Source organism: Zootoca vivipara, chromosome 12 (assembly GCF_965207765.1).
Source record: "Zootoca vivipara chromosome 12, rZooViv2.hap1.1, whole genome shotgun sequence".
NCBI classification, from domain to species: domain Eukaryota; kingdom Metazoa; phylum Chordata; class Lepidosauria; order Squamata; family Lacertidae; genus Zootoca; species Zootoca vivipara.
The window spans coordinates 12358704-12376984 of record NC_142595.1 but is presented as its reverse complement, the minus strand read 5'-3'; the positions used below and the strand labels follow the sequence as shown (position 1 = coordinate 12376984).

Sequence of the window (18281 nt, the reverse complement as noted above, 5' to 3'; positions counted from 1 at the left end):
GTGTACTTGGAAGGCCTGTTCTTAAAGATAAATCAGAGCAAATGGCTATTCAGGTTTTCCGTTTGCTCCGATTCTACTTTAAAGAGTGGCTTTTCACAGGAAAATCTCCAGAGCAGAAAAAAGGGTGGGTGGATGCTTGGACAAGGAGTTTTAAAGCACAGAGGAAAGGTACGTGTGGATGAGCCCTAAGGAGAGATCTGTAAATATTCCACACAAGTACAGTACCATACTTGTGTAATGAAGAAAGTTAAGGCGCTGGGAGCATGTTGCTGAACATTGAGCTGGCATCTGTTTGTTTCTTTGTTTGTTTTCCCTTCCAGGTCCTCAACCTGTTCTTAGCTTTGCTGCTCAGCTCCTTCAGCGCCGACAGCCTGGCAGCATCTGACGACGATGGCGAGATGAACAACTTGCAGATCGCAATTGGCAGAATCACCCGGGGGATCGACTTTGTGAAAAAACATGCCCTCCTCCTGCTTCACCGGCAGCTGAAGGAGAAGAAGGTTGAGCCACCTGCCGAAGACCAGGAAGACAGCAAGAAGGAAAACTTTGTCCTCAATCATTTGGACACAGGCCAGGACTTCAAATCCGACTACATGGATGGGATAGCCATGGACGGCATAGCCAGGAAAGAGCCACGCATCGATGAACTGGACCATATGAACTTCATCAACAATCCTCACCTGACCATTCATGTCCCGATAGCCTCGGAGGAGTCTGACCTGTATGACGAAACCGACACAGGAGAAGAGACTGCCGAAGACACCAAGGTGAGTCCTAGATCCCAAAGAGGACGGAGGCAGACCCAAAGCTACTCAGTACTAGGGGGACTAGATTGCTCCCCTAAATGCTCCCAGTAATTTAGAGTATTAAAGTCTGCTGTCTCCTTCCTCAAACCCGGGGAGCTTCTGCCTGACTTAGGGAGGGAGGCTCGATACTCTGGTGGGCTCCAAGAGCTCTTCCACCACCTTAGAATAAGAATAATAATAATCGGCGCTTTTTTCTTTAAAAAAATGTGTAGTGATACTCTCATTTTGACTCAGGAGAATCACCATTTTATAGTTCAAATCGGGAAAAATAAATACAGTAAATGGACAAAAGTATAAAGATTCACAAAATGTTTACCCCTGCATCCAGTGGCGAACCTTGCCGCTTGGCTTGCATGCGCGGTCCATCCAGGCTGGCGCTGCTGCTCCTGCGTAAAGTTGCCTGTGGGGCCGCCATGTGCCAGCAGCAACACATACTGACTGTGCATGTGCTCTTGCGCACTCCATACGCGCCGGGATGCTGCACATGCGCAGTCAGCACGTGCTGCTGCTGGTGCATGGTGGCCCCACGGGCCGCTGCTCGCACACAGCAGCCCGTAACAGGCTGCCGCTCTAGGGGCAGTGTTTACTTCCGGGTTCTGCTGCACACGCATGCGCAGAAGCATTCTAACAGTGTTTTGCGCACTCGCGCTATTGCCGTTCGGGTTAAGTACTTTTCGGGGTGCGAATGGCACCCCGGAAACAATTAAGTACTTAACCCGAGGTACCACTGTAAATGTTACTTTTTTCATCTACAATACTGGCTTATTTATTTTATAGTACAGTACATTGATTATTGCCTTCATTTTATGGATCATTGGTCTTGTTAGACAGTAAAATTCGTGTTAAATTGCTGTTTTAGGGGGTGTTTTTCATCGTCTGGAATGGATTAATCCACTTTCCATTACTTTCAATGAGAAAGTTCGCTTCAGGTTAAGTACGCTTCAGGTTAAGTACAGACTTCCAGAACCAATTAAGTACTTAACCTGAGGTACCACTGTACTGCATAGCCTTTTTGGATACTTTGGAGAGGTGCCTACATTATATGTGGGCAATTTGAATGGGCTACGCAGTGTAACACAGTAAAGCCTCCCCTACGTATAAAAGTCTATCCATTCTTAGGGTGGATACCTGAAAAGAGGAGAGAGCACCTGCACCTTTAATACTTGCGAAGAAGAGGGAATTTTTAGCAGGTAATAAATAATAATAATTTATTATTTATACCCCACCCATCTGGCTTGGTTTCCCCAGCCACTCTGGGCGGCTCCCAACAGAATATTAAAAACACAATAAAACATCAGACATTAAAAACTTCCCCAAACAGGGCTGCCTTCAGATGTCTTCTAAAAGTCAGATAGTTGTTTATTTCCTTGACATCTGATGGGGGGGCATTCCACAGGGTGGGCGCCACCACCGAGAAGGCCCTCTGCCTGGTTTCCTGTAACCTCACATCTTGCAGCAAGGGAACCACCAGAAGACCCTCAGAGCTGGACCTCAGTGTCCGGGCAGAACGATGGGGGTGGAGACGCTCTTTCAGGTATACTGGTGTAGCTCATACAAGCAGCACCTGCTGAAATGCCTACTTCAACAATACAGTGATACCTCTACTTACCATAGCTGCCAAGTTATCCCTTTTTTTAAGGGATTTTCCCTTATGCTGAATAGGCTTCCTCGCGAGAAAAGGGAAAACTTGGCAGCTATGCTACTTACGAATTTAATGCGTTCCGAACACACATTTGTAAGTCGAATCCCATAGGAATGCATTGGGAGAAAAAAAATTCGTAAGTAGAAGCAACCCTATCTAAAAATTCGTAAGTAGAAAAAATCCTATCTAAATCGCATCCAAGATGGCGGACGGAGCTCCATTCGTAAGTAGAAATATTCGTAAGTAGAGGTACCACTGTACTTTTAAAGGTGCCAGAGCCCTTGCCTTTCCCCCCAGCTGGCAACCCTATCCATACTACAGACTTGAATGGGCTTAGCCATAATTCCCTTTGCAGCTCTTCAGAAAGGTCCCTGGTTTAATCCCCGGCATCCCCAGGTAGGAGGAACCCAGGAGAGCTGCTGCCAATCATTGTCCTGAATTAGATGGGCCAAAGGTCTGGCTCAGGAGAAGGCAGTTTCCTGTGTTCCTAACGGGAGCTAATGATCTCTCTCAGACTCTGTTTCTGAGGATTCCTAGGATTATTTGCAAGCACCCGTAACTATTCCGTTGGTATAAAACCAGCAAAAGCTCTTAAGTGCAGATAGAGCTTAAGTCCTGGGCAGATGATGAAATGCTTTGTGAGATCAATTGGGCATTCCCACCAGACTTCTCCATTTGCCAAGTCACACATACCTGCCTTACACCTGATTTAATGGACTTTTCAGGCCTTCTGTGTCAACTTTGTGATTTTTTAACCTGGCGAGAGACTGGTTCTGCATACTTTATCTTATTTTGCTGCTGTATTTTGTGTGTGTGTGTGTGTGTGTGTGTTTGTCTGTCTCTGTTTTTAACTATTTCTAGCTGCTCTGAGATCATTTGTTGAAGGACCGTGTAGAATGTACTCTAAACAAGCAAAACCAGCACTTTGAACTGAGCCCTGACATTAAGGGCTCCTCCACACTTTTGGTTGAGCCATATTTTGTGCGCCTATTCACTCCCCCACTGTCAGGGCTGGAGTCAGACGCAGGTCAGCATGAAAGACACAAGGCTCTGTTTGCAGTGAAGTTTCTTCTTTATTCAAGCAAACAGCATACTTCTCAGCAGGTCCCTGCCTTCCACCCTTCCTAAGGCTCCTCCTCTTCTGGATGTTTCCCAAGCAGTCTCAAACTGCATCTGTGAACCTCTGTGAGCCTCTGTTCTGCTCTCAATATCCTGCATGTACTTGGGGACCAGCGGGGAGGGAAGCTCGTCGCATCCAAAGAGGGAGATTCCCTGGATTCTTCAGCAGCCTCTTAACCTCCCCACCTCTGCTTCAGCCTCAGAGTCTGAACTGCTCCCTGTCACCGGCTCTTCCTGCTCGCTAAACCCCGTTGCCCCTTTAGCATCCAATTCTCCCTCTGACCTCTCCTCCGGGTTGCACCACCAATCCCCGGGCTCTGATCCTTCCTCCTCTGGGGTTTCCCTTGTGGGGGTTCCCTGGCTGGTGCCTCTCGCCACTCCCCGTCCTTGACACCCAGGTCCAAGAGCTTCTCTTATCCTTCCGCTGCTGTGCCTTGCACACACACACAAAAATGGATCTGACCCGCTGAATCCTATTGTTATGTACTGAGCTGAATCCTAGAACAATAGGATTCAGAATCAGCGGGAGCTACCCAATCCAACTCCAGGTGGAAGTGAATCCGCAACCTGATTGGCCTGCTGGAGCAGCCAATCAGGCGGCTGGCAGAAGTGAATCTGCTACCTGATTGGCCTGTAGGAGCAGCCAATCAGGCTGCAGGCAAAAGTCAATCCACAATATAATTGGCCCACAGGTGTAGCCCTGAAGTAGCCAATCACGCAAGGCCCATTGTGTAAATAATGTATATAAGCAGATGGTTTTGGGAAAAGAGCCATTCGTCTTCTCTTCTCCTCCTTGATGACTATGAGCTGAATAAAGAGCATGAAATTCACTCTTGACTCCGAGTATATTTCACTGGCGACGAAGGTGGGATCCTGCTGAGCTGACCGCCACCACGCACTGCACCGCAGCACCGCTACCTGCTGCACCGCTGCATCGCACCGTGCATCCAGGCTTCAGCTCCAGGACCCAAGGAACCCAGAATGGCAACCGACAGCAGCTTCTCGCCATTCAAACCAGCATCAGGAGACTGGGAAGGGTACGCCGCCCGTTTCAACTTCCTCCTGCAAGCGAAAGAAGTCACCAACGATGCCATGAAGAGGGCGACATTCTTCAGCGTCTGTGGAGAGGAGACGTTTGAAATCGCCCGGGCTCTCCTTGCACCTAGAGATGTCGCTACCGTCTCTTACAAAACAATAATGGAACGGCTGAAGGAGCACTTCTCACCACAGCCCTCGGTGGTAGCTTGCCGAAATGCCTTCTACGCAAAACGGCAAGCCCCGGGGGAAACCATAACTGGGTTTGTGACCTCCCTCCGCCAAGCCGCCCGGTTATGCAACTTCTCAGAATTGGAGAACATGCTTCGTGACCGCCTCGTCGGTGGCCTGAGGGACGAGATGTTGCAACGACGCCTCTACGCCAAAAAAGACCTCACGTTCCAGATTGCTCTGGAGGAAGCCCTGGCAACCGAAGCCGCCGAGAGGTCAACGCAAGAGGCACGACCGGCCCCGCCATCCCAACCGAGGGTCTACCACGAAGACCTCACCGACAAATCCGAATCTGACAGGGAGGAAGTACACCGAGTACAGCGGCGCACTCAAGCAGCACACACACCACAGCAGCCTCGACGAGAAGGAGGGAACTGTGCAAGCTGCGAGGAGAACCACGAGAGGAGGACCTGTCGTTTCCGTAACGCAGAGTGCAGGCAGTGCAGAAAATTGGGACACATCGCCCGGGTGTGTCGGGCTCGACTCACCCGTCGACAAGCATCAGATGACCGACCCAGGAGCCCCAGGTCACACGGCACCATGCACCAAGGCAACTCGACGGAGATCACGGACTACCAGGTATTCCAGTTGCCCCATCCCAGCACAGAGAAAATTTATATAGAGGTACAGATAGAGGGAGCCCCATGCCGCATGGAGCTGGACACGGGTTCAACTCTATCCATAATCTCGGCCCGAACATTAAGGGAACTGTGCCCTAATGGGGGTCCCAAACTAAGGCCGGCCCCATTCACCCTCCGGGACTTCCAGAAACGTAAGGTCCCTACTATGGGGGTGGGGACCTTCAGGGTGCAATATCGAGGGCGAAAGCAACAATTGGACTTGCTGGTAGTTAAGGGCCCCTACGTTAGCTTACTGGGACTGGCATGGTTTGGACCTCTGGGGCTAGCCGTTACCGGGGTGAACCGCACTAGCTTACAAGTGGACGTGGACGCCATATGCAAAGAGTTTCCAGGGGTTTTCGATGGGGCATTGGGACGATATACAGGACCCCCCATTGCCCTACAGCTAGACCCCGCTGTACGACCCATCAGGCACAAGGCCCGCCGGGTCCCGTTCGCCCTGAAACCCCGCATAGACGAGGAATTGGACCGGCTCGTGGAGCAAGGAGTGCTGGAGCCGGTGCCCAACGCCCCCTGGGAAACTCCAATTGTCACACCCGTCAAGCCTAACGGTTCGGTCCGCATCTGTGCAGACTACAAATGCACCATAAACAAGGCTCTCACGGCCCATGCATACCCAGTGCCAGTGGTCAGCCATGTCCTCGCCACCCTGGCTGGGTCAAAAATCTTTGGCAAACTGGACTTGGCCCAAGCGTATCAACAGTTGCCTGTGGACGAAGCCACAGCAGAGGCTCAGACGATTGTGACGCACAGAGGGGCATTCAGAGTAAAGCGGCTGCAATTTGGCGTTAGCGTGGCACCAGGCATATTCCAGAATCTAATGGACTCTCTCCTTAAAGGGATTCCTGGTGTCACCCCCTTCTTCGATGATGTACTGATCGCCGGGCCCACACCAGAGGAATTTGAGGACCGCCTCCGCTCCGTCCTGCACCGTTTCCAGACGGCGGGCCTCAAGGTGAAGCGGGAAAAGTGTTTACTGGGAGTGCCGCAGGTGGACTTTCTGGGATTTAAGGTGGACGCAGAAGGGGTCCATCCAACCGGTGACAAGGTACGGGCCATTTGTGAGGCCCCAGCGCCCAAGAGCAAGCCCGAACTTCAGTCATTCTTGGGACTATTGAACTTTTACCATGCCTTCCTTCCCCATAAGGCAGCGGTAGCGGAGCCCCTACACAGACTCCTAGATAAAAGGGCCCCTTGGGTGTGGGGCCAGCGACAAAGGGCCGCATTCCAGGCAGTCAAGGACTTGCTCGTCTCAAACTCGGTCTTGGCACACTTCGACGAGAGGCTGCCAGTGGTGCTGGCATGCGACGCCTCTCCCTATGGCATCGGCGCTGTCCTGGGACACCAACTCCCGGATGGAAGAGAGGTGCCGGTGGCATACTTCTCCCAGACGCTTGCTGCAGCCGAACGAAACTACTCACAGATTGACAAGGAGGGTCTGGCAATCGTGAAGGGCGTAAAAAAATTCCATGATTTCTTGTACGGGCGGCCCTTTACCATAGTGACTGACCACAAGCCATTGCTTGGCCTGTTTGCCCCTGAGAAGCAGACCCCCCAAGTGTTGTCTCCACGTGTCCTCAGGTGGTCAATTTTCCTTGCCGGCTACCAGTATGCACTAATCCACCGCCCTGGGAAGGCGATGGGCCACGCAGACGCCCTCAGCAGGCTACCACTACCAGAAACAGGCCCCGACCCAGCGCCTGCGCAAGAGGTTATGACCCTGGAGCTGCTTCCCGACCGACCCATTCAGGCACAAGAAGTTGCGCACCATTCCACAAAAGATAGGGTCATCTCCCGGGTCCTGGACTGGGTGTGGCGAGGATGGCCCAGCAGCAGCCCCGGGCCAGAATTCGCTGGCTACACAAACCGCAAACATGAACTGTCGGCCCACAAGGGGTGCCTGTTATGGGGAAGCAGGGTTGTTGTTCCCCAGCCCCTCCGCAAAAGGGTCCTCACAGCCCTACACGAGACACACCCAGGGGTAGTGAGGATGAAGGCCCTTGCCAGGAGTTATGTGTGGTGGCCGGGGATTGACAGAGAGATAGAGGCCTGGGTCCAACACTGCCAGACCTGCCAAGAATCCCGCCCGGATCCCCCAAGGGCCCCAGTCCAGCCCTGGGAGTCCGCCCGACATCCATGGTCACGCTTGCACGTGGACTTCGCTGGCCCCTTCCAGGGAAAAACATTCTTCATAGTGGTGGATTCCTACACCAAATGGCTGGAGGTCGCACTGGTACCATCCACTTCTACGGCGGCAGCCATCCGGGTACTACGTAAGCTGTTTGCGACCCACGGGCTCCCTGACACCCTTGTCTCGGACAATGGAACCGCATTCACGTCAGAGGAGTTCCAGACCTTCACAGCGCAGAACGCCATCCGCCACATCCGCTCAGCACCATTCCACCCTGCCACCAATGGCCAAGCGGAGCGCATGGTGCGGACCACCAAGGACAGCCTCCGCCGCATGACACAAGGGGACTGGGAATACCGCCTTGCTGCATTTCTTCTAGCACAGCACAGCACCCCAAGCACAATGACGGGCCGGAGCCCAGCTGAATTACTAATGGGCCGGCGCCTTGCAACTAGACTGGACCGACTTCACCCCGACAGAGCTCAGGATGAGGTAGTGGTGGGGAAGGGCAGGAACCCCCGGACATTTGTGGCCCAGGACCCAGTGTATGCAAAGAATTTTGGGGCAGGCCCAGCATGGGTACCCGCCACAGTCACCAAGGTGACCGGTCCCGTGTCGTACGAGGTACTAACGGAAGGGGGGCAATGTTGGCGCCGCCACTGCGACCAGATACGGCGACGATTCCCAGGAGGAACCCGGGAGGAGAGCGGGACAGAGGGGTCCCAAGGGGACAGCAGGGCAGTGAGGCCTGTAGAGCGAGAGGGGTGGGCAGAGGAAGCAGAAGCAGTAGGCACAGAGGGGCGCCCCGAGGCTGGAAGGACACCGGAACCAGAGCTACAACCTAGTGGTTCAGTGGCGCCAGACCAGACAGCCCCGGCACAGCCAGCAGCCTCGGAACACGAGCCAGAACCAGAACCCCTGACCAAGGAACACCCCAGGCCACAACGCACACGGAGGCGGCCAGCAGACCTTGGGGACTACGAATGCAACTTCCCGGGCAGGACTGGAACTTAGAGGGGAGGGGTGTTATGTACTGAGCTGAATCCTAGAACAATAGGATTCAGAATCAGCGGGAGCTACCCAATCCAACTCCAGGTGGAAGTGAATCCGCAACCTGATTGGCCTGCTGGAGCAGCCAATCAGGCGGCTGGCAGAAGTGAATCTGCTACCTGATTGGCCTGTAGGAGCAGCCAATCAGGCTGCAGGCAAAAGTCAATCCACAATATAATTGGCCCACAGGTGTAGCCCTGAAGTAGCCAATCACGCAAGGCCCATTGTGTAAATAATGTATATAAGCAGATGGTTTTGGGAAAAGAGCCATTCGTCTTCTCTTCTCCTCCTTGATGACTATGAGCTGAATAAAGAGCATGAAATTCACTCTTGACTCCGAGTATATTTCACCTATCTTATCAGACATGCAGAAAACCCGAAGAGAGATTCGGCTTAGCCGAGCTTCAGTGGGATTTTTGCAAGGTGCGGCTGCAGAACGGCCGAGGAAAGTGCTTGGACCCGGAGGAATTAATTGGTATGCAATGCAATCAAAATATGGGTCAAGTGAAAGTGTGGAGGCTCCCTAACCAGTTCAGCCTTTAAAGCACCAGTGGTTCTATAGTCCCTGGATGGGTGCTTGTTAACATGCCACAGCTGCATGCTGGTCCATTTGCAGTCTCCAAATAATTTCCAAGTAGTCCTTCTGCTGAGGCCTTCAGGGCAACGGGGTGTGTGGGTGGGGAAGAGCCTAGACTTATATCTTTAAAAGCTGGCACGTCCTCCGCTGGTAACTGTGTGACATCAGACTGTGACCAGCTTTCATATACAATTCCTGGGGCTCATTAGTGCTGTGCCTCTCCTAGTTACATTTAGAGGCAAGGTGCGATGGCTCAGGCTTCAAAGCCTAGCAGCTTTTTCATGCGGGGTGGGGTGGCACCCGCCTCCCAAGGCTCATCGTCACATGTCCACAGATGACACCCACTGGGGTATTAATGCCAGATCCAATTGTAGAGGGGTCAGCAAGTTTCCTTAACCCTTAGGCTCCTCTGCCTTCCCATCCCCCAGTCATTTATAATCACGCTTGAAAAATTAGTCTCCATGCATGCTTCTTCACCCTCGCCTCCCTGCCAAGTCCTCCTCTATTTGTTGACGTATCATGTTCCTTAGCAGTGACTTGGGACTGTGGGGGCTTTCAGGGTCTCTCGTCCAGCCCCTCCCCTCCCCAGTGTCAGAGCAAATTAAGCCCCCAGCCAGCAGCCAGTTTTGCAAACAGATGCTTATAGTTTGTGGTTCGTTCTTTCTCTTTAAAAAAATTTTTTTATTTGGTTTTTCAAATCAACATTTTTCGCTCACATATCCAACATACACCATAAAATTGAGATGCCAAAGAATCTCCTGGACTTCCTCCACCTCCCATTTATGGACCCTATTGTTAGTCATTTCCTCCTGCATCTTTTATAATAATCCAAATCTTTTCCATCTCCATTATGTCCAAAATTCACCATTAAACTACAAGTGTCATTCCAATCCTACTAACGATTTTAACTGTTTACAATTTTTTTAAAGATAAATTATAAATTTTCCCCATTCCTTATTACAATTTTGGTCTTCCTGATTTCTGATTCCTCCTGTCATTTTTTGCCATTTTGGCATAATCTATCAACTTCATCTGCCATTCTTCTCTGGGCGGGACTTTATCTTCTTTCCATCTCTGGGCCAATGACATCTGTGCAGCTGTGGTTGCAGATATAAATCCCGTGTTTTTCCGTCTATAAGACACGCCCCCTAATTTCTGACATTATTTTTATACACGGAATAATTTATGACTAGTTTTATACGCGGAAAAATACGGTATTCTTGGGATTTCGGCACCTAGAATTCCTAAAAGAAAGGCTTCAGGTTTTGTTTGTTTTTAGAAAAAGTTATTTTAAACATTTTTTTTCCAATATATATATATGTACAGTGGAACCTCGGTTTATGAACACCTCGGTTTATGAATTTTCGGTTTATGAACGCCGCGGACCCATCTGGAACGGATTAATTCACTTTCCATTACTTTTAATGGGAAAGTTCGCTTCAGTTTATGAACGCTTCAGTTTATGAACAGACTTCCGGAACCAATTACACCCATGTTTCAGTTTATGAACGCTTCAGTTTAAGTACTTCGCGGACCCGTCTGGAACGGATTAATCCACTTTCCATTACTTTCAATGGAAAAGTTCGCTTCAGTTTATGAACGGTTACTCCACGGACCGTCTGGAACGGATTAATCCACTTTCCATTACTTTCAATGGGAAAGTTCGCTTCAGTTTATGAACGCTTCAGTTTATGAACAGACTTCCGGAACCAATTGTGTTCATAAACCGAGGTACCACTGTATATGTAAACTGAGCATGTTTGTGGGTCTCCACTTTTCACCGAAACCGCTTGACCGATTGTGTTCAAATTTGGACACAACATCATATGCGAATACGCGAGGGATCACATAATGTTTGCGTAGACAGATGTCACACCTGCGGCAGGTAAAACACCTAAAACCCAGTGTTTCTGACCTCAAGAATCAGAAAGCCGGGCATGCTGGGAGCATCTAACCCAGAAGCTCCACCTCCGAGGGCGGGGGCAGATCGTTACGTCAGCCAACACAACATACTATAACTGCCACCACGGCGACTCCTCAAAGGACAACGCCATGATCCTGCCCCTTCCCCACTGGGTCATGCCTTTAGAGGCAGGCCGGGCCCCGCCGCCACAGCCTTCGCTGCCTCCGGGAGAGGCAGGCCAATTCCCCCCGCCGCTCCCATCACCGCCATGGCAATAAAATACAGGCCGGGTCCCACCTCCAACACCACCACCACCAACGGCACCTCCAGGAGAGAATGGCCGCGTCCCGCCCCTACCCCACCCCTGCACGCATAAAAAAACCGGCAGGTCCTGTCGCCACCGAATCCGCCACATCCGGGAGAGGCAGCCCGCGCCCCGCCGCCGCCCCCGCCGTTGCCCTTAAAAGACAGACCGGATCCTCCGCCAACACCACAGACTCCGCCGCCTCCGGGAGAGGCAGGCGGCACAGACACTGACAGGACCGGATCCTACCCCTTCACCCAGCGGGACCCGCCGGGAGAACCAACAAATCTCTGCGCCCTCATACACATTCGGTATACAAGAAAAGCAATGACAAACCTAGACAGCATCTTAAAAAGCAGAGACATCACCTTGCCGACAAAGGTCCGTATAGTTAAAGCTATGGTTTTCCCAGTAGTGATGTATGGAAGTGAGAGCTGGACCATAAAGAAGGCTGATCGCCGAAGAATTGATGCTTTTGGATTATGGTGCTGGAGGAGACTCTTGAGAGTCCCATGGACTGCTAGAAGATCAAACCTATCAATTCTTAAGGAAATCAGCCCTGAGTGCTCCCTGGAAGGACAGATCGTGAAGCTGAGGCTCCAATACTTTGGCCACCTCATGAGAAGAGAAGAATCCTTGGAAAAGACTCTGATGTTGGGAAAGATTGAGGGCACTAGGAGAAGGGGACGACAGAGGACGAGATGGTTGGACAGTGTTCTCGAAGCTACGAACATGAGTTTGACCAAACTACGGGAGGCAGTGCAAGACAGGAGTGCCTGGCGTGCTATGGTCCATGGGGTCACGAAGAGTCGGACACGACTAAACGACTAAACAACAACAACATACAAGGGGGGGAGAGAGAGAGAGGTCGGGGTGCCGGATAACATCACGCGGAACAAAGATGACGTAACACGGGGAGTCCAGAAACGGGGGTGTCGCGACATCATGTGACTGGGGTGGGGAACAGGGACGCTGAGTGGGGGAACCCCAACCCTTTGGGAAGGATGAAAGGGTCGGAACAGGGTGGGGGGATTTTCAAGAACGACATCACACACTGGTGGGACCACAAACAGGGATATCGCAGCATCATGCGCCTGGGGTGCGGAACAGGGACGCTGAATGGAAGAGCCCCATGACTGAGCCACAGCAATGCGTGGCAGGTACAGCTAGTTCATTATATATATTTCCCAAAATTATTTTTCTACCTTACACGTCCACAACATATGATAAAAGGTGCCTTCAGTTTGCAGTTTGCTCTCAGCTTTTGCCACTACCCTCAAACCCCCCCCCCTTTCTGTAGTGCTTGGGCAGTTAGTGGGGCCCACACATTCTTCCCTGGATGCTCTGCCCTCTAACTGCAGCCACTTGGTGGGTGGTTATCCTTGCTCCGTGGTGGGAAGGTGGCGCTCTGCACATGCGCAGAGACACTTCTATCTCTGATAACCACTTTGTGGTTTCTGGGGCTGAGCACGACAGTGCGGCACAAATTCCACTCATCTCTAGCCTGCAGAGTCCTGCTTCTGCCTCTGAGTTGCCTGGTAAAGATTCAGAAGGCGGGGATGAAGTGAAAGGATCCTTCCAGTGGTCAGGGAGGGGGAGCTTCAGTGATTTGCATAGCCAATCACGTGGGGAGTGGGAGTGGCCCAGGCCTTCAGAAATGTATATAAGCAGTTGCTTTGCCCCTGTTATCCAATTTTGTTAGTTCAATAAAGGTTCTTGCTGTTATCACTGTGTCTTGCCTTGTGGGAACCCACCTACACTTCATAAACCATCCCAGAATCTGCGTTTATCATCTGACGTCCTTCTTTGTGTGCCTCCTCCACATGAGGTCCGGAGGGTGGCAACGTAAGAACAGGCCTTTGGCTGAAATGTTCCTTTTCAACCAGGCCTTGGGCTGATTAATATCCTACAGCCACAAATAACCCAGAGATGCATTTTAAAAACACACTTTCTACTCATGTAAAAACACCAGGCAGGCCCCACAAATAACCCAGAGATGCATTTTAAATAAAAGCACACATTCTACTCATGTAAAAACACATTGATTCCCGGACCGTCCGCAGGCCGGATTGAGAAGGCGATTGGGCCACATCTGGCCCCCGGGCCTTAGTTTGCCTACCCATGGGTTAGATCAGGCTTCCCCAACCTCGGCCCTCCAGATGTTTTGAGACTACAATACCCATCATCCCTGGCCACTGGTCCTGCTAGCTAGGGATCATGGGAGTTATAGGCCAAAAACACCTGGAGGTTGAGGATGCCTGGGTTAGATTCAACAAATAGGTGCTCACTAGGGGTAGAGGGAACCTGCCTGCCTCCAGCTCCTGTCAATTTCACCATTTCTGAACTGGCATAAACTTTGACCTAAAAGCTCTTCCACGTAAGCCGAGCTATCGATGTTTCAGAGAACCTAACTCGACCGTACTAATTATATCTCAGGTTATTTGTCACATGTCCAACTGCGAGGGAGCCAACTGAAAGGGGGTTAGCAAAGGCTTTGAAGCTTGGTAGGAAAAATTATTTTGGAGAGGTTGGGAAATCCCCTCCTCCTTCATTGCTTGAAAGAGGTGCTGTGTGCTTGTGAACTCGTACTCCTTGCAGGGGGATCTAATTACAGAAGATACAGGTTGTTGCAGGAATTTTAAGGTCTTATATAAAATAAATGTCCATAACTGTACAAGGCAAACACATACAAAAATATATAAACCACATGTCTGGAAACAGAACAGGAAAACAGTCCTAAAGCCATTTTGACTCTTTCATTCAGTCACCTCAAATATTTCTCTGCAAGGAGGAAGGAAATGGAAAAGCCTCCCCATTGTCTCTTTGTTCACAAATCCTGTCTTAAGGGTGTGTCTGTGTATGAATAGGGTGGGTCTGTGACCTGGATTCAGGAATTGCCGTAAGTAGTTATCATCACAAGGTAAAGGGACCCCTGACCTTTAGGTCCAGTCGTGACCGACTCTGGGGTTGCGGCGCTCATATCGCGTTATTGGCTGAGGGAGCCGGCTCTTTAGAAAGTGCCACATACAGCAATTCATCTTTTCTGCAGATTGCTGTTTGATCCAATTCAGCTTTAAAGAGCAGGCTGTCGTGGGGGAAACTTGTGGGGTTGGGAGGAAGACAGAGCTTTAAAGTGTGGGCCATGTTTGGAAAGCATGGAAGAAATGTAAGTGTGGATAAGCCCTCAGAAGTAAGAAGTCTAAGACCCAGGAAACTCCTTTCGTCTGGGCCAGAAAGCCACGTCAAAGGGCTAAGGAGATGTTATGGCAGACACATGCTAGTGGCTGCTCTCTCCCAGGTGTCTCCTGGTATGCTCCAGTAAAAGGAACTGATGATGTTATATAAACCAGACCCTACAAGTGCCCCTATGTTCCAGGGAAAGTCCCGGATTTACAGAAGCCGTCCTGGTTTCTGTTTTGATCCTGAATGTCCCGCTTTTCTTTAGGACATCCCTATTTTCATCGGAGAAATGTTGGAATAGGACATCCCTGGAGCTTATGAGCCGGAACTCGGTTCTGGCATCCTCTCAGTTGGGCGCCATTGCCATTATAAGAGAATAAGTGTTATAAGGAAAATGAATACCTCTAATTCTGTTATGGCGTATCTAGAGCCTGTATAGAGTTCCTCAGGAGATCTCTATTGGTTGGAGAGAAAGCAGAGGCCAACCAATATTGAAAGCAAGGTGCCTAGTAAACCTGATCTTTATTAATGGAAATAAACTGTTGCAACAGGATCCCCACTCACCACACGCAGGAGGGAGGAGAACCCCGAACAATGGTGTTCAAGCCCCAGAAAGACTTTTGAAATTGGCCACTCTGAGGTCAATTTGGGAGGGTCAAAATGGCTTCAGGATTGTTCTCCTGTACTATTTCAGACACGTGGTTTATATACTTATGTATATGTTTGCTTTGAACATTTATTCTATATTTGAGAACTTAGAATTCTTATAACACAAGGGAGGCGTTCATGGTGAATTCTTATAACACAAGGGAGGCGTTCATGGTGAATTCCGGTACCTCTTTTTCTATAAAAATAGCACTCCCTTTTAATGGGAGAAATGTTGGAGAGTATGTTGTTGTGGGCTGCTGCTTGCAGCTGGGGAGGATGTACTTAATGCCCTGCTATCCGGTCATTTGTTCATTGTAATAGATGTAGGCCCATAACTGAACATCGCTTGGTGGCACGCATACACCCCGCATAAAATCTAAGGCCCTTCTTTCGTTCTCTTCCTTTGCTCTTCTCAGAAGCCTCTGTCAGATGGGACTGGGTCGTCCATATGCAGCACTGTTGATTATAAGCCCCCAGACCCTGAGGAGGAGGTAGATGCGGCTGAAGAGGCCGGCGAGAATGATGGGCCAGAGGAATGCTTCACTGAAGGTAAGGTGGCCAGACAGCAAAACGGGTCTTCTGGGAAGGACTTGAATATAGCCATGCTCTGCTCTGGTACGTGTGAAGAAGAGAGTGCATAATGCTTTGCCTTGAGAGAGCCAGTGTGGTGTAGTGGTTAAGAGTGTTAAGAGCAGTGGACTCGTAATCTGGTGAACTGGTTTCGCGTCTCCACACCATATGCAGCTGCTGGGTTACCTTGGGCCAGTCACACTTCTCTGAAGTCTCCCAGCCTCACTCTCCTCACAGAGTGTTTGTTGTGGGGGAGGAAGGGAAAGGAGATTGTTAGCCACTTTGAGACTCCTTCGGGTAGTGATAAAGCGGGATATCAAATCCAAACTCCTCCTCCTCCTCCTCCTCCTCCTCTTCTTCTTCTTCATCTTCTTCTTCTTCTTCTTGACTGACAGGGCCCAGGCCCAGAACCTGCTTTCATTGTTAAAACAGCCTTAGAGTACGTGACAAAGTAACAGAAATAAGAATGTCCTTGCGCATATGCAGGGTTTTTTTTAAGCCTGCAAACCAGACATCATCTATTAGTTGGGGTGGGATTTTGGGGTTGTTGTTGTTGTTGTTGTTTTTGCATTTCCTTTTCATTGAGATGACCGAACGTTATATAAATTGTTACATAACGTACGTTAAGCAGCAGGCAGCGAGATAAATAGCATAGCGTTTGGCAGAAACCAAACCGCAGCAAAATGGAAACAGCGCTGGCTGTGACAGGTACAGGTCAGAATGGAAACTGCAGCTTTCTTCTATTCCTAGCTGTGGGCTTACTATTGGCATGTCTCTACCTGCAGCCTGTGTCCGGAGATGCCCTTGCCTATACGTTGATGTCAAGACAGAGAAGGGGGAGAAGTGGTGGAATCTCCGGAAGACGTGCTTCAAGATTGTGGAGCACAACTGGTTCGAGACGTTCATCATCCTCATGATCCTCCTTAGCAGCGGAGCCCTGGTGAGTAAGGGCTGGCTACTCCTTGGGGAGGAAGGGCAGTGGTTTCAAATTGCTCCAAAAAGAGAGGGCAAAATATTAGGCACAGTCCTTCAGGAATCCGGTCCCACATATCTTCCTGGGTGAAGGAAGAAAAGAGACCTCACTTTAGCTTCAACAGGGTTGTCAAAGCCTGTGACACGGAAGAGGGAACAAGCTTGCTTTCTCCTGCTCCAGAGGGTAGGACTCGAACCAACAGCTTCAAGTTACAAGAAGGGAGATTCTGACTCAACATCAGGAGGAACTTTCTGATGATAAGAGCTGTTCCACAGTGGAACGGTCTCCCTCCGGAGGTTGTGGACTCTCCTTCCTTGGAGGTTTTTAAGCAGAGGTTGGACGGCCATCTGTCATGGGTGCTTTAGCTGAGATTCCTGGACTAGATGACTCTTGGGAACCCTTCCAACTCTATGATTCTAGAGTTCTTCTCAAATAAGTTGCTAGTGGGTGTGATCTCTGACCTCATTGCTTCCAGGTGGGTGTCTCCTCGTGCTACCCAAGCATTGCTTTCCCACTATGAACGGCAAATGGAATTGCACTTGACTTTTCACACCTGGGAGAGGGTTGTACTTTTTTGTTGTCGCTATAAACATCCCACTGTGTTCTGTCCACACTGGGAGGCATGGCATGAGAGAGAGAGAGAGCGAGAGCGCAATGAGTCATACTGGTCTCATGGTTGGTATCCTGTCCTGAAATACACCCATGTGGGTAGGTTGCAGAGATGACTTTGCGCCTCTTCCTCTTTCAGGCTTTCGAAGACATCTACATAGAGCGACGTCGGACCATCCGCATCATCTTGGAATATGCTGACAAGGTCTTCTCATATGTTTTCGTTATCGAGATGCTGCTCAAGTGGGTGGCCTATGGTTTCAAGGTCTACTTCACCAATGCCTGGTGCTGGCTGGACTTCCTCATTGTTGACGTAAGTTGTGGCTTGGGGGAGGGGGGAGTTGTTTCAGACAGGAGTCCATTTTTAGTATCATTGCCGGCTACCCCAATCTCTGCCAAGAGGCGAAAATTCCAGGGGTCTTAACCAGGGTTTGTGGGGGGGGGGAATGAGCCACAGTGGAGGCTGTAGGGCAGGCATAGGCAAACTTGGCCCTCCAGATGTTTTGAGACTACAATTCCCATCATCCCTGACCACTGGTCCTGTTAGCTAGGGATGATAGGAGTTGTAGTCCCAAAACAGCTGGAGGGCCGAGTTTGCCTATGCCTGCTGTAGTGTCTTTATGAAATATGGCTTATTTACACATATTGACTACCAAGTCTGGATGGAGAAAGGGTTCTGAGCATCACACCTCACAAGGGACTTGCTGCCCACAGAAGTGGACCATTGATTTCAAAAGAAGCCAAGACAGCATCTCTGTGTCTCCTCCACACAGCTTGTCCATCCCTCAGCCTGGATGGCCTCAGCTCCCCCCCCCACTTCTTCTTCCCCCAAACCCTTGCTAAAAACACAACCCAAGCATTG

General features: G+C 50.3%; 1 protein-coding gene across 1 annotated transcript in view; it reads left to right on the top strand.

Annotated features, from left to right (window-relative positions):
• SCN4A (sodium voltage-gated channel alpha subunit 4) overlaps positions 1-18281 on the top strand; it is a 100300-nt gene that overhangs the window by 62102 nt on the left and 19917 nt on the right. Inside the window, exons 16-19 of the mRNA XM_060282321.2 lie at positions 321-767; positions 15684-15816; positions 16623-16777; positions 17559-17732. Coding sequence (XP_060138304.2) covers positions 321-767; positions 15684-15816; positions 16623-16777; positions 17559-17732 — 909 coding nt within the window. The remainder of the gene's footprint in view (positions 1-320; positions 768-15683; positions 15817-16622; positions 16778-17558; positions 17733-18281) is intronic.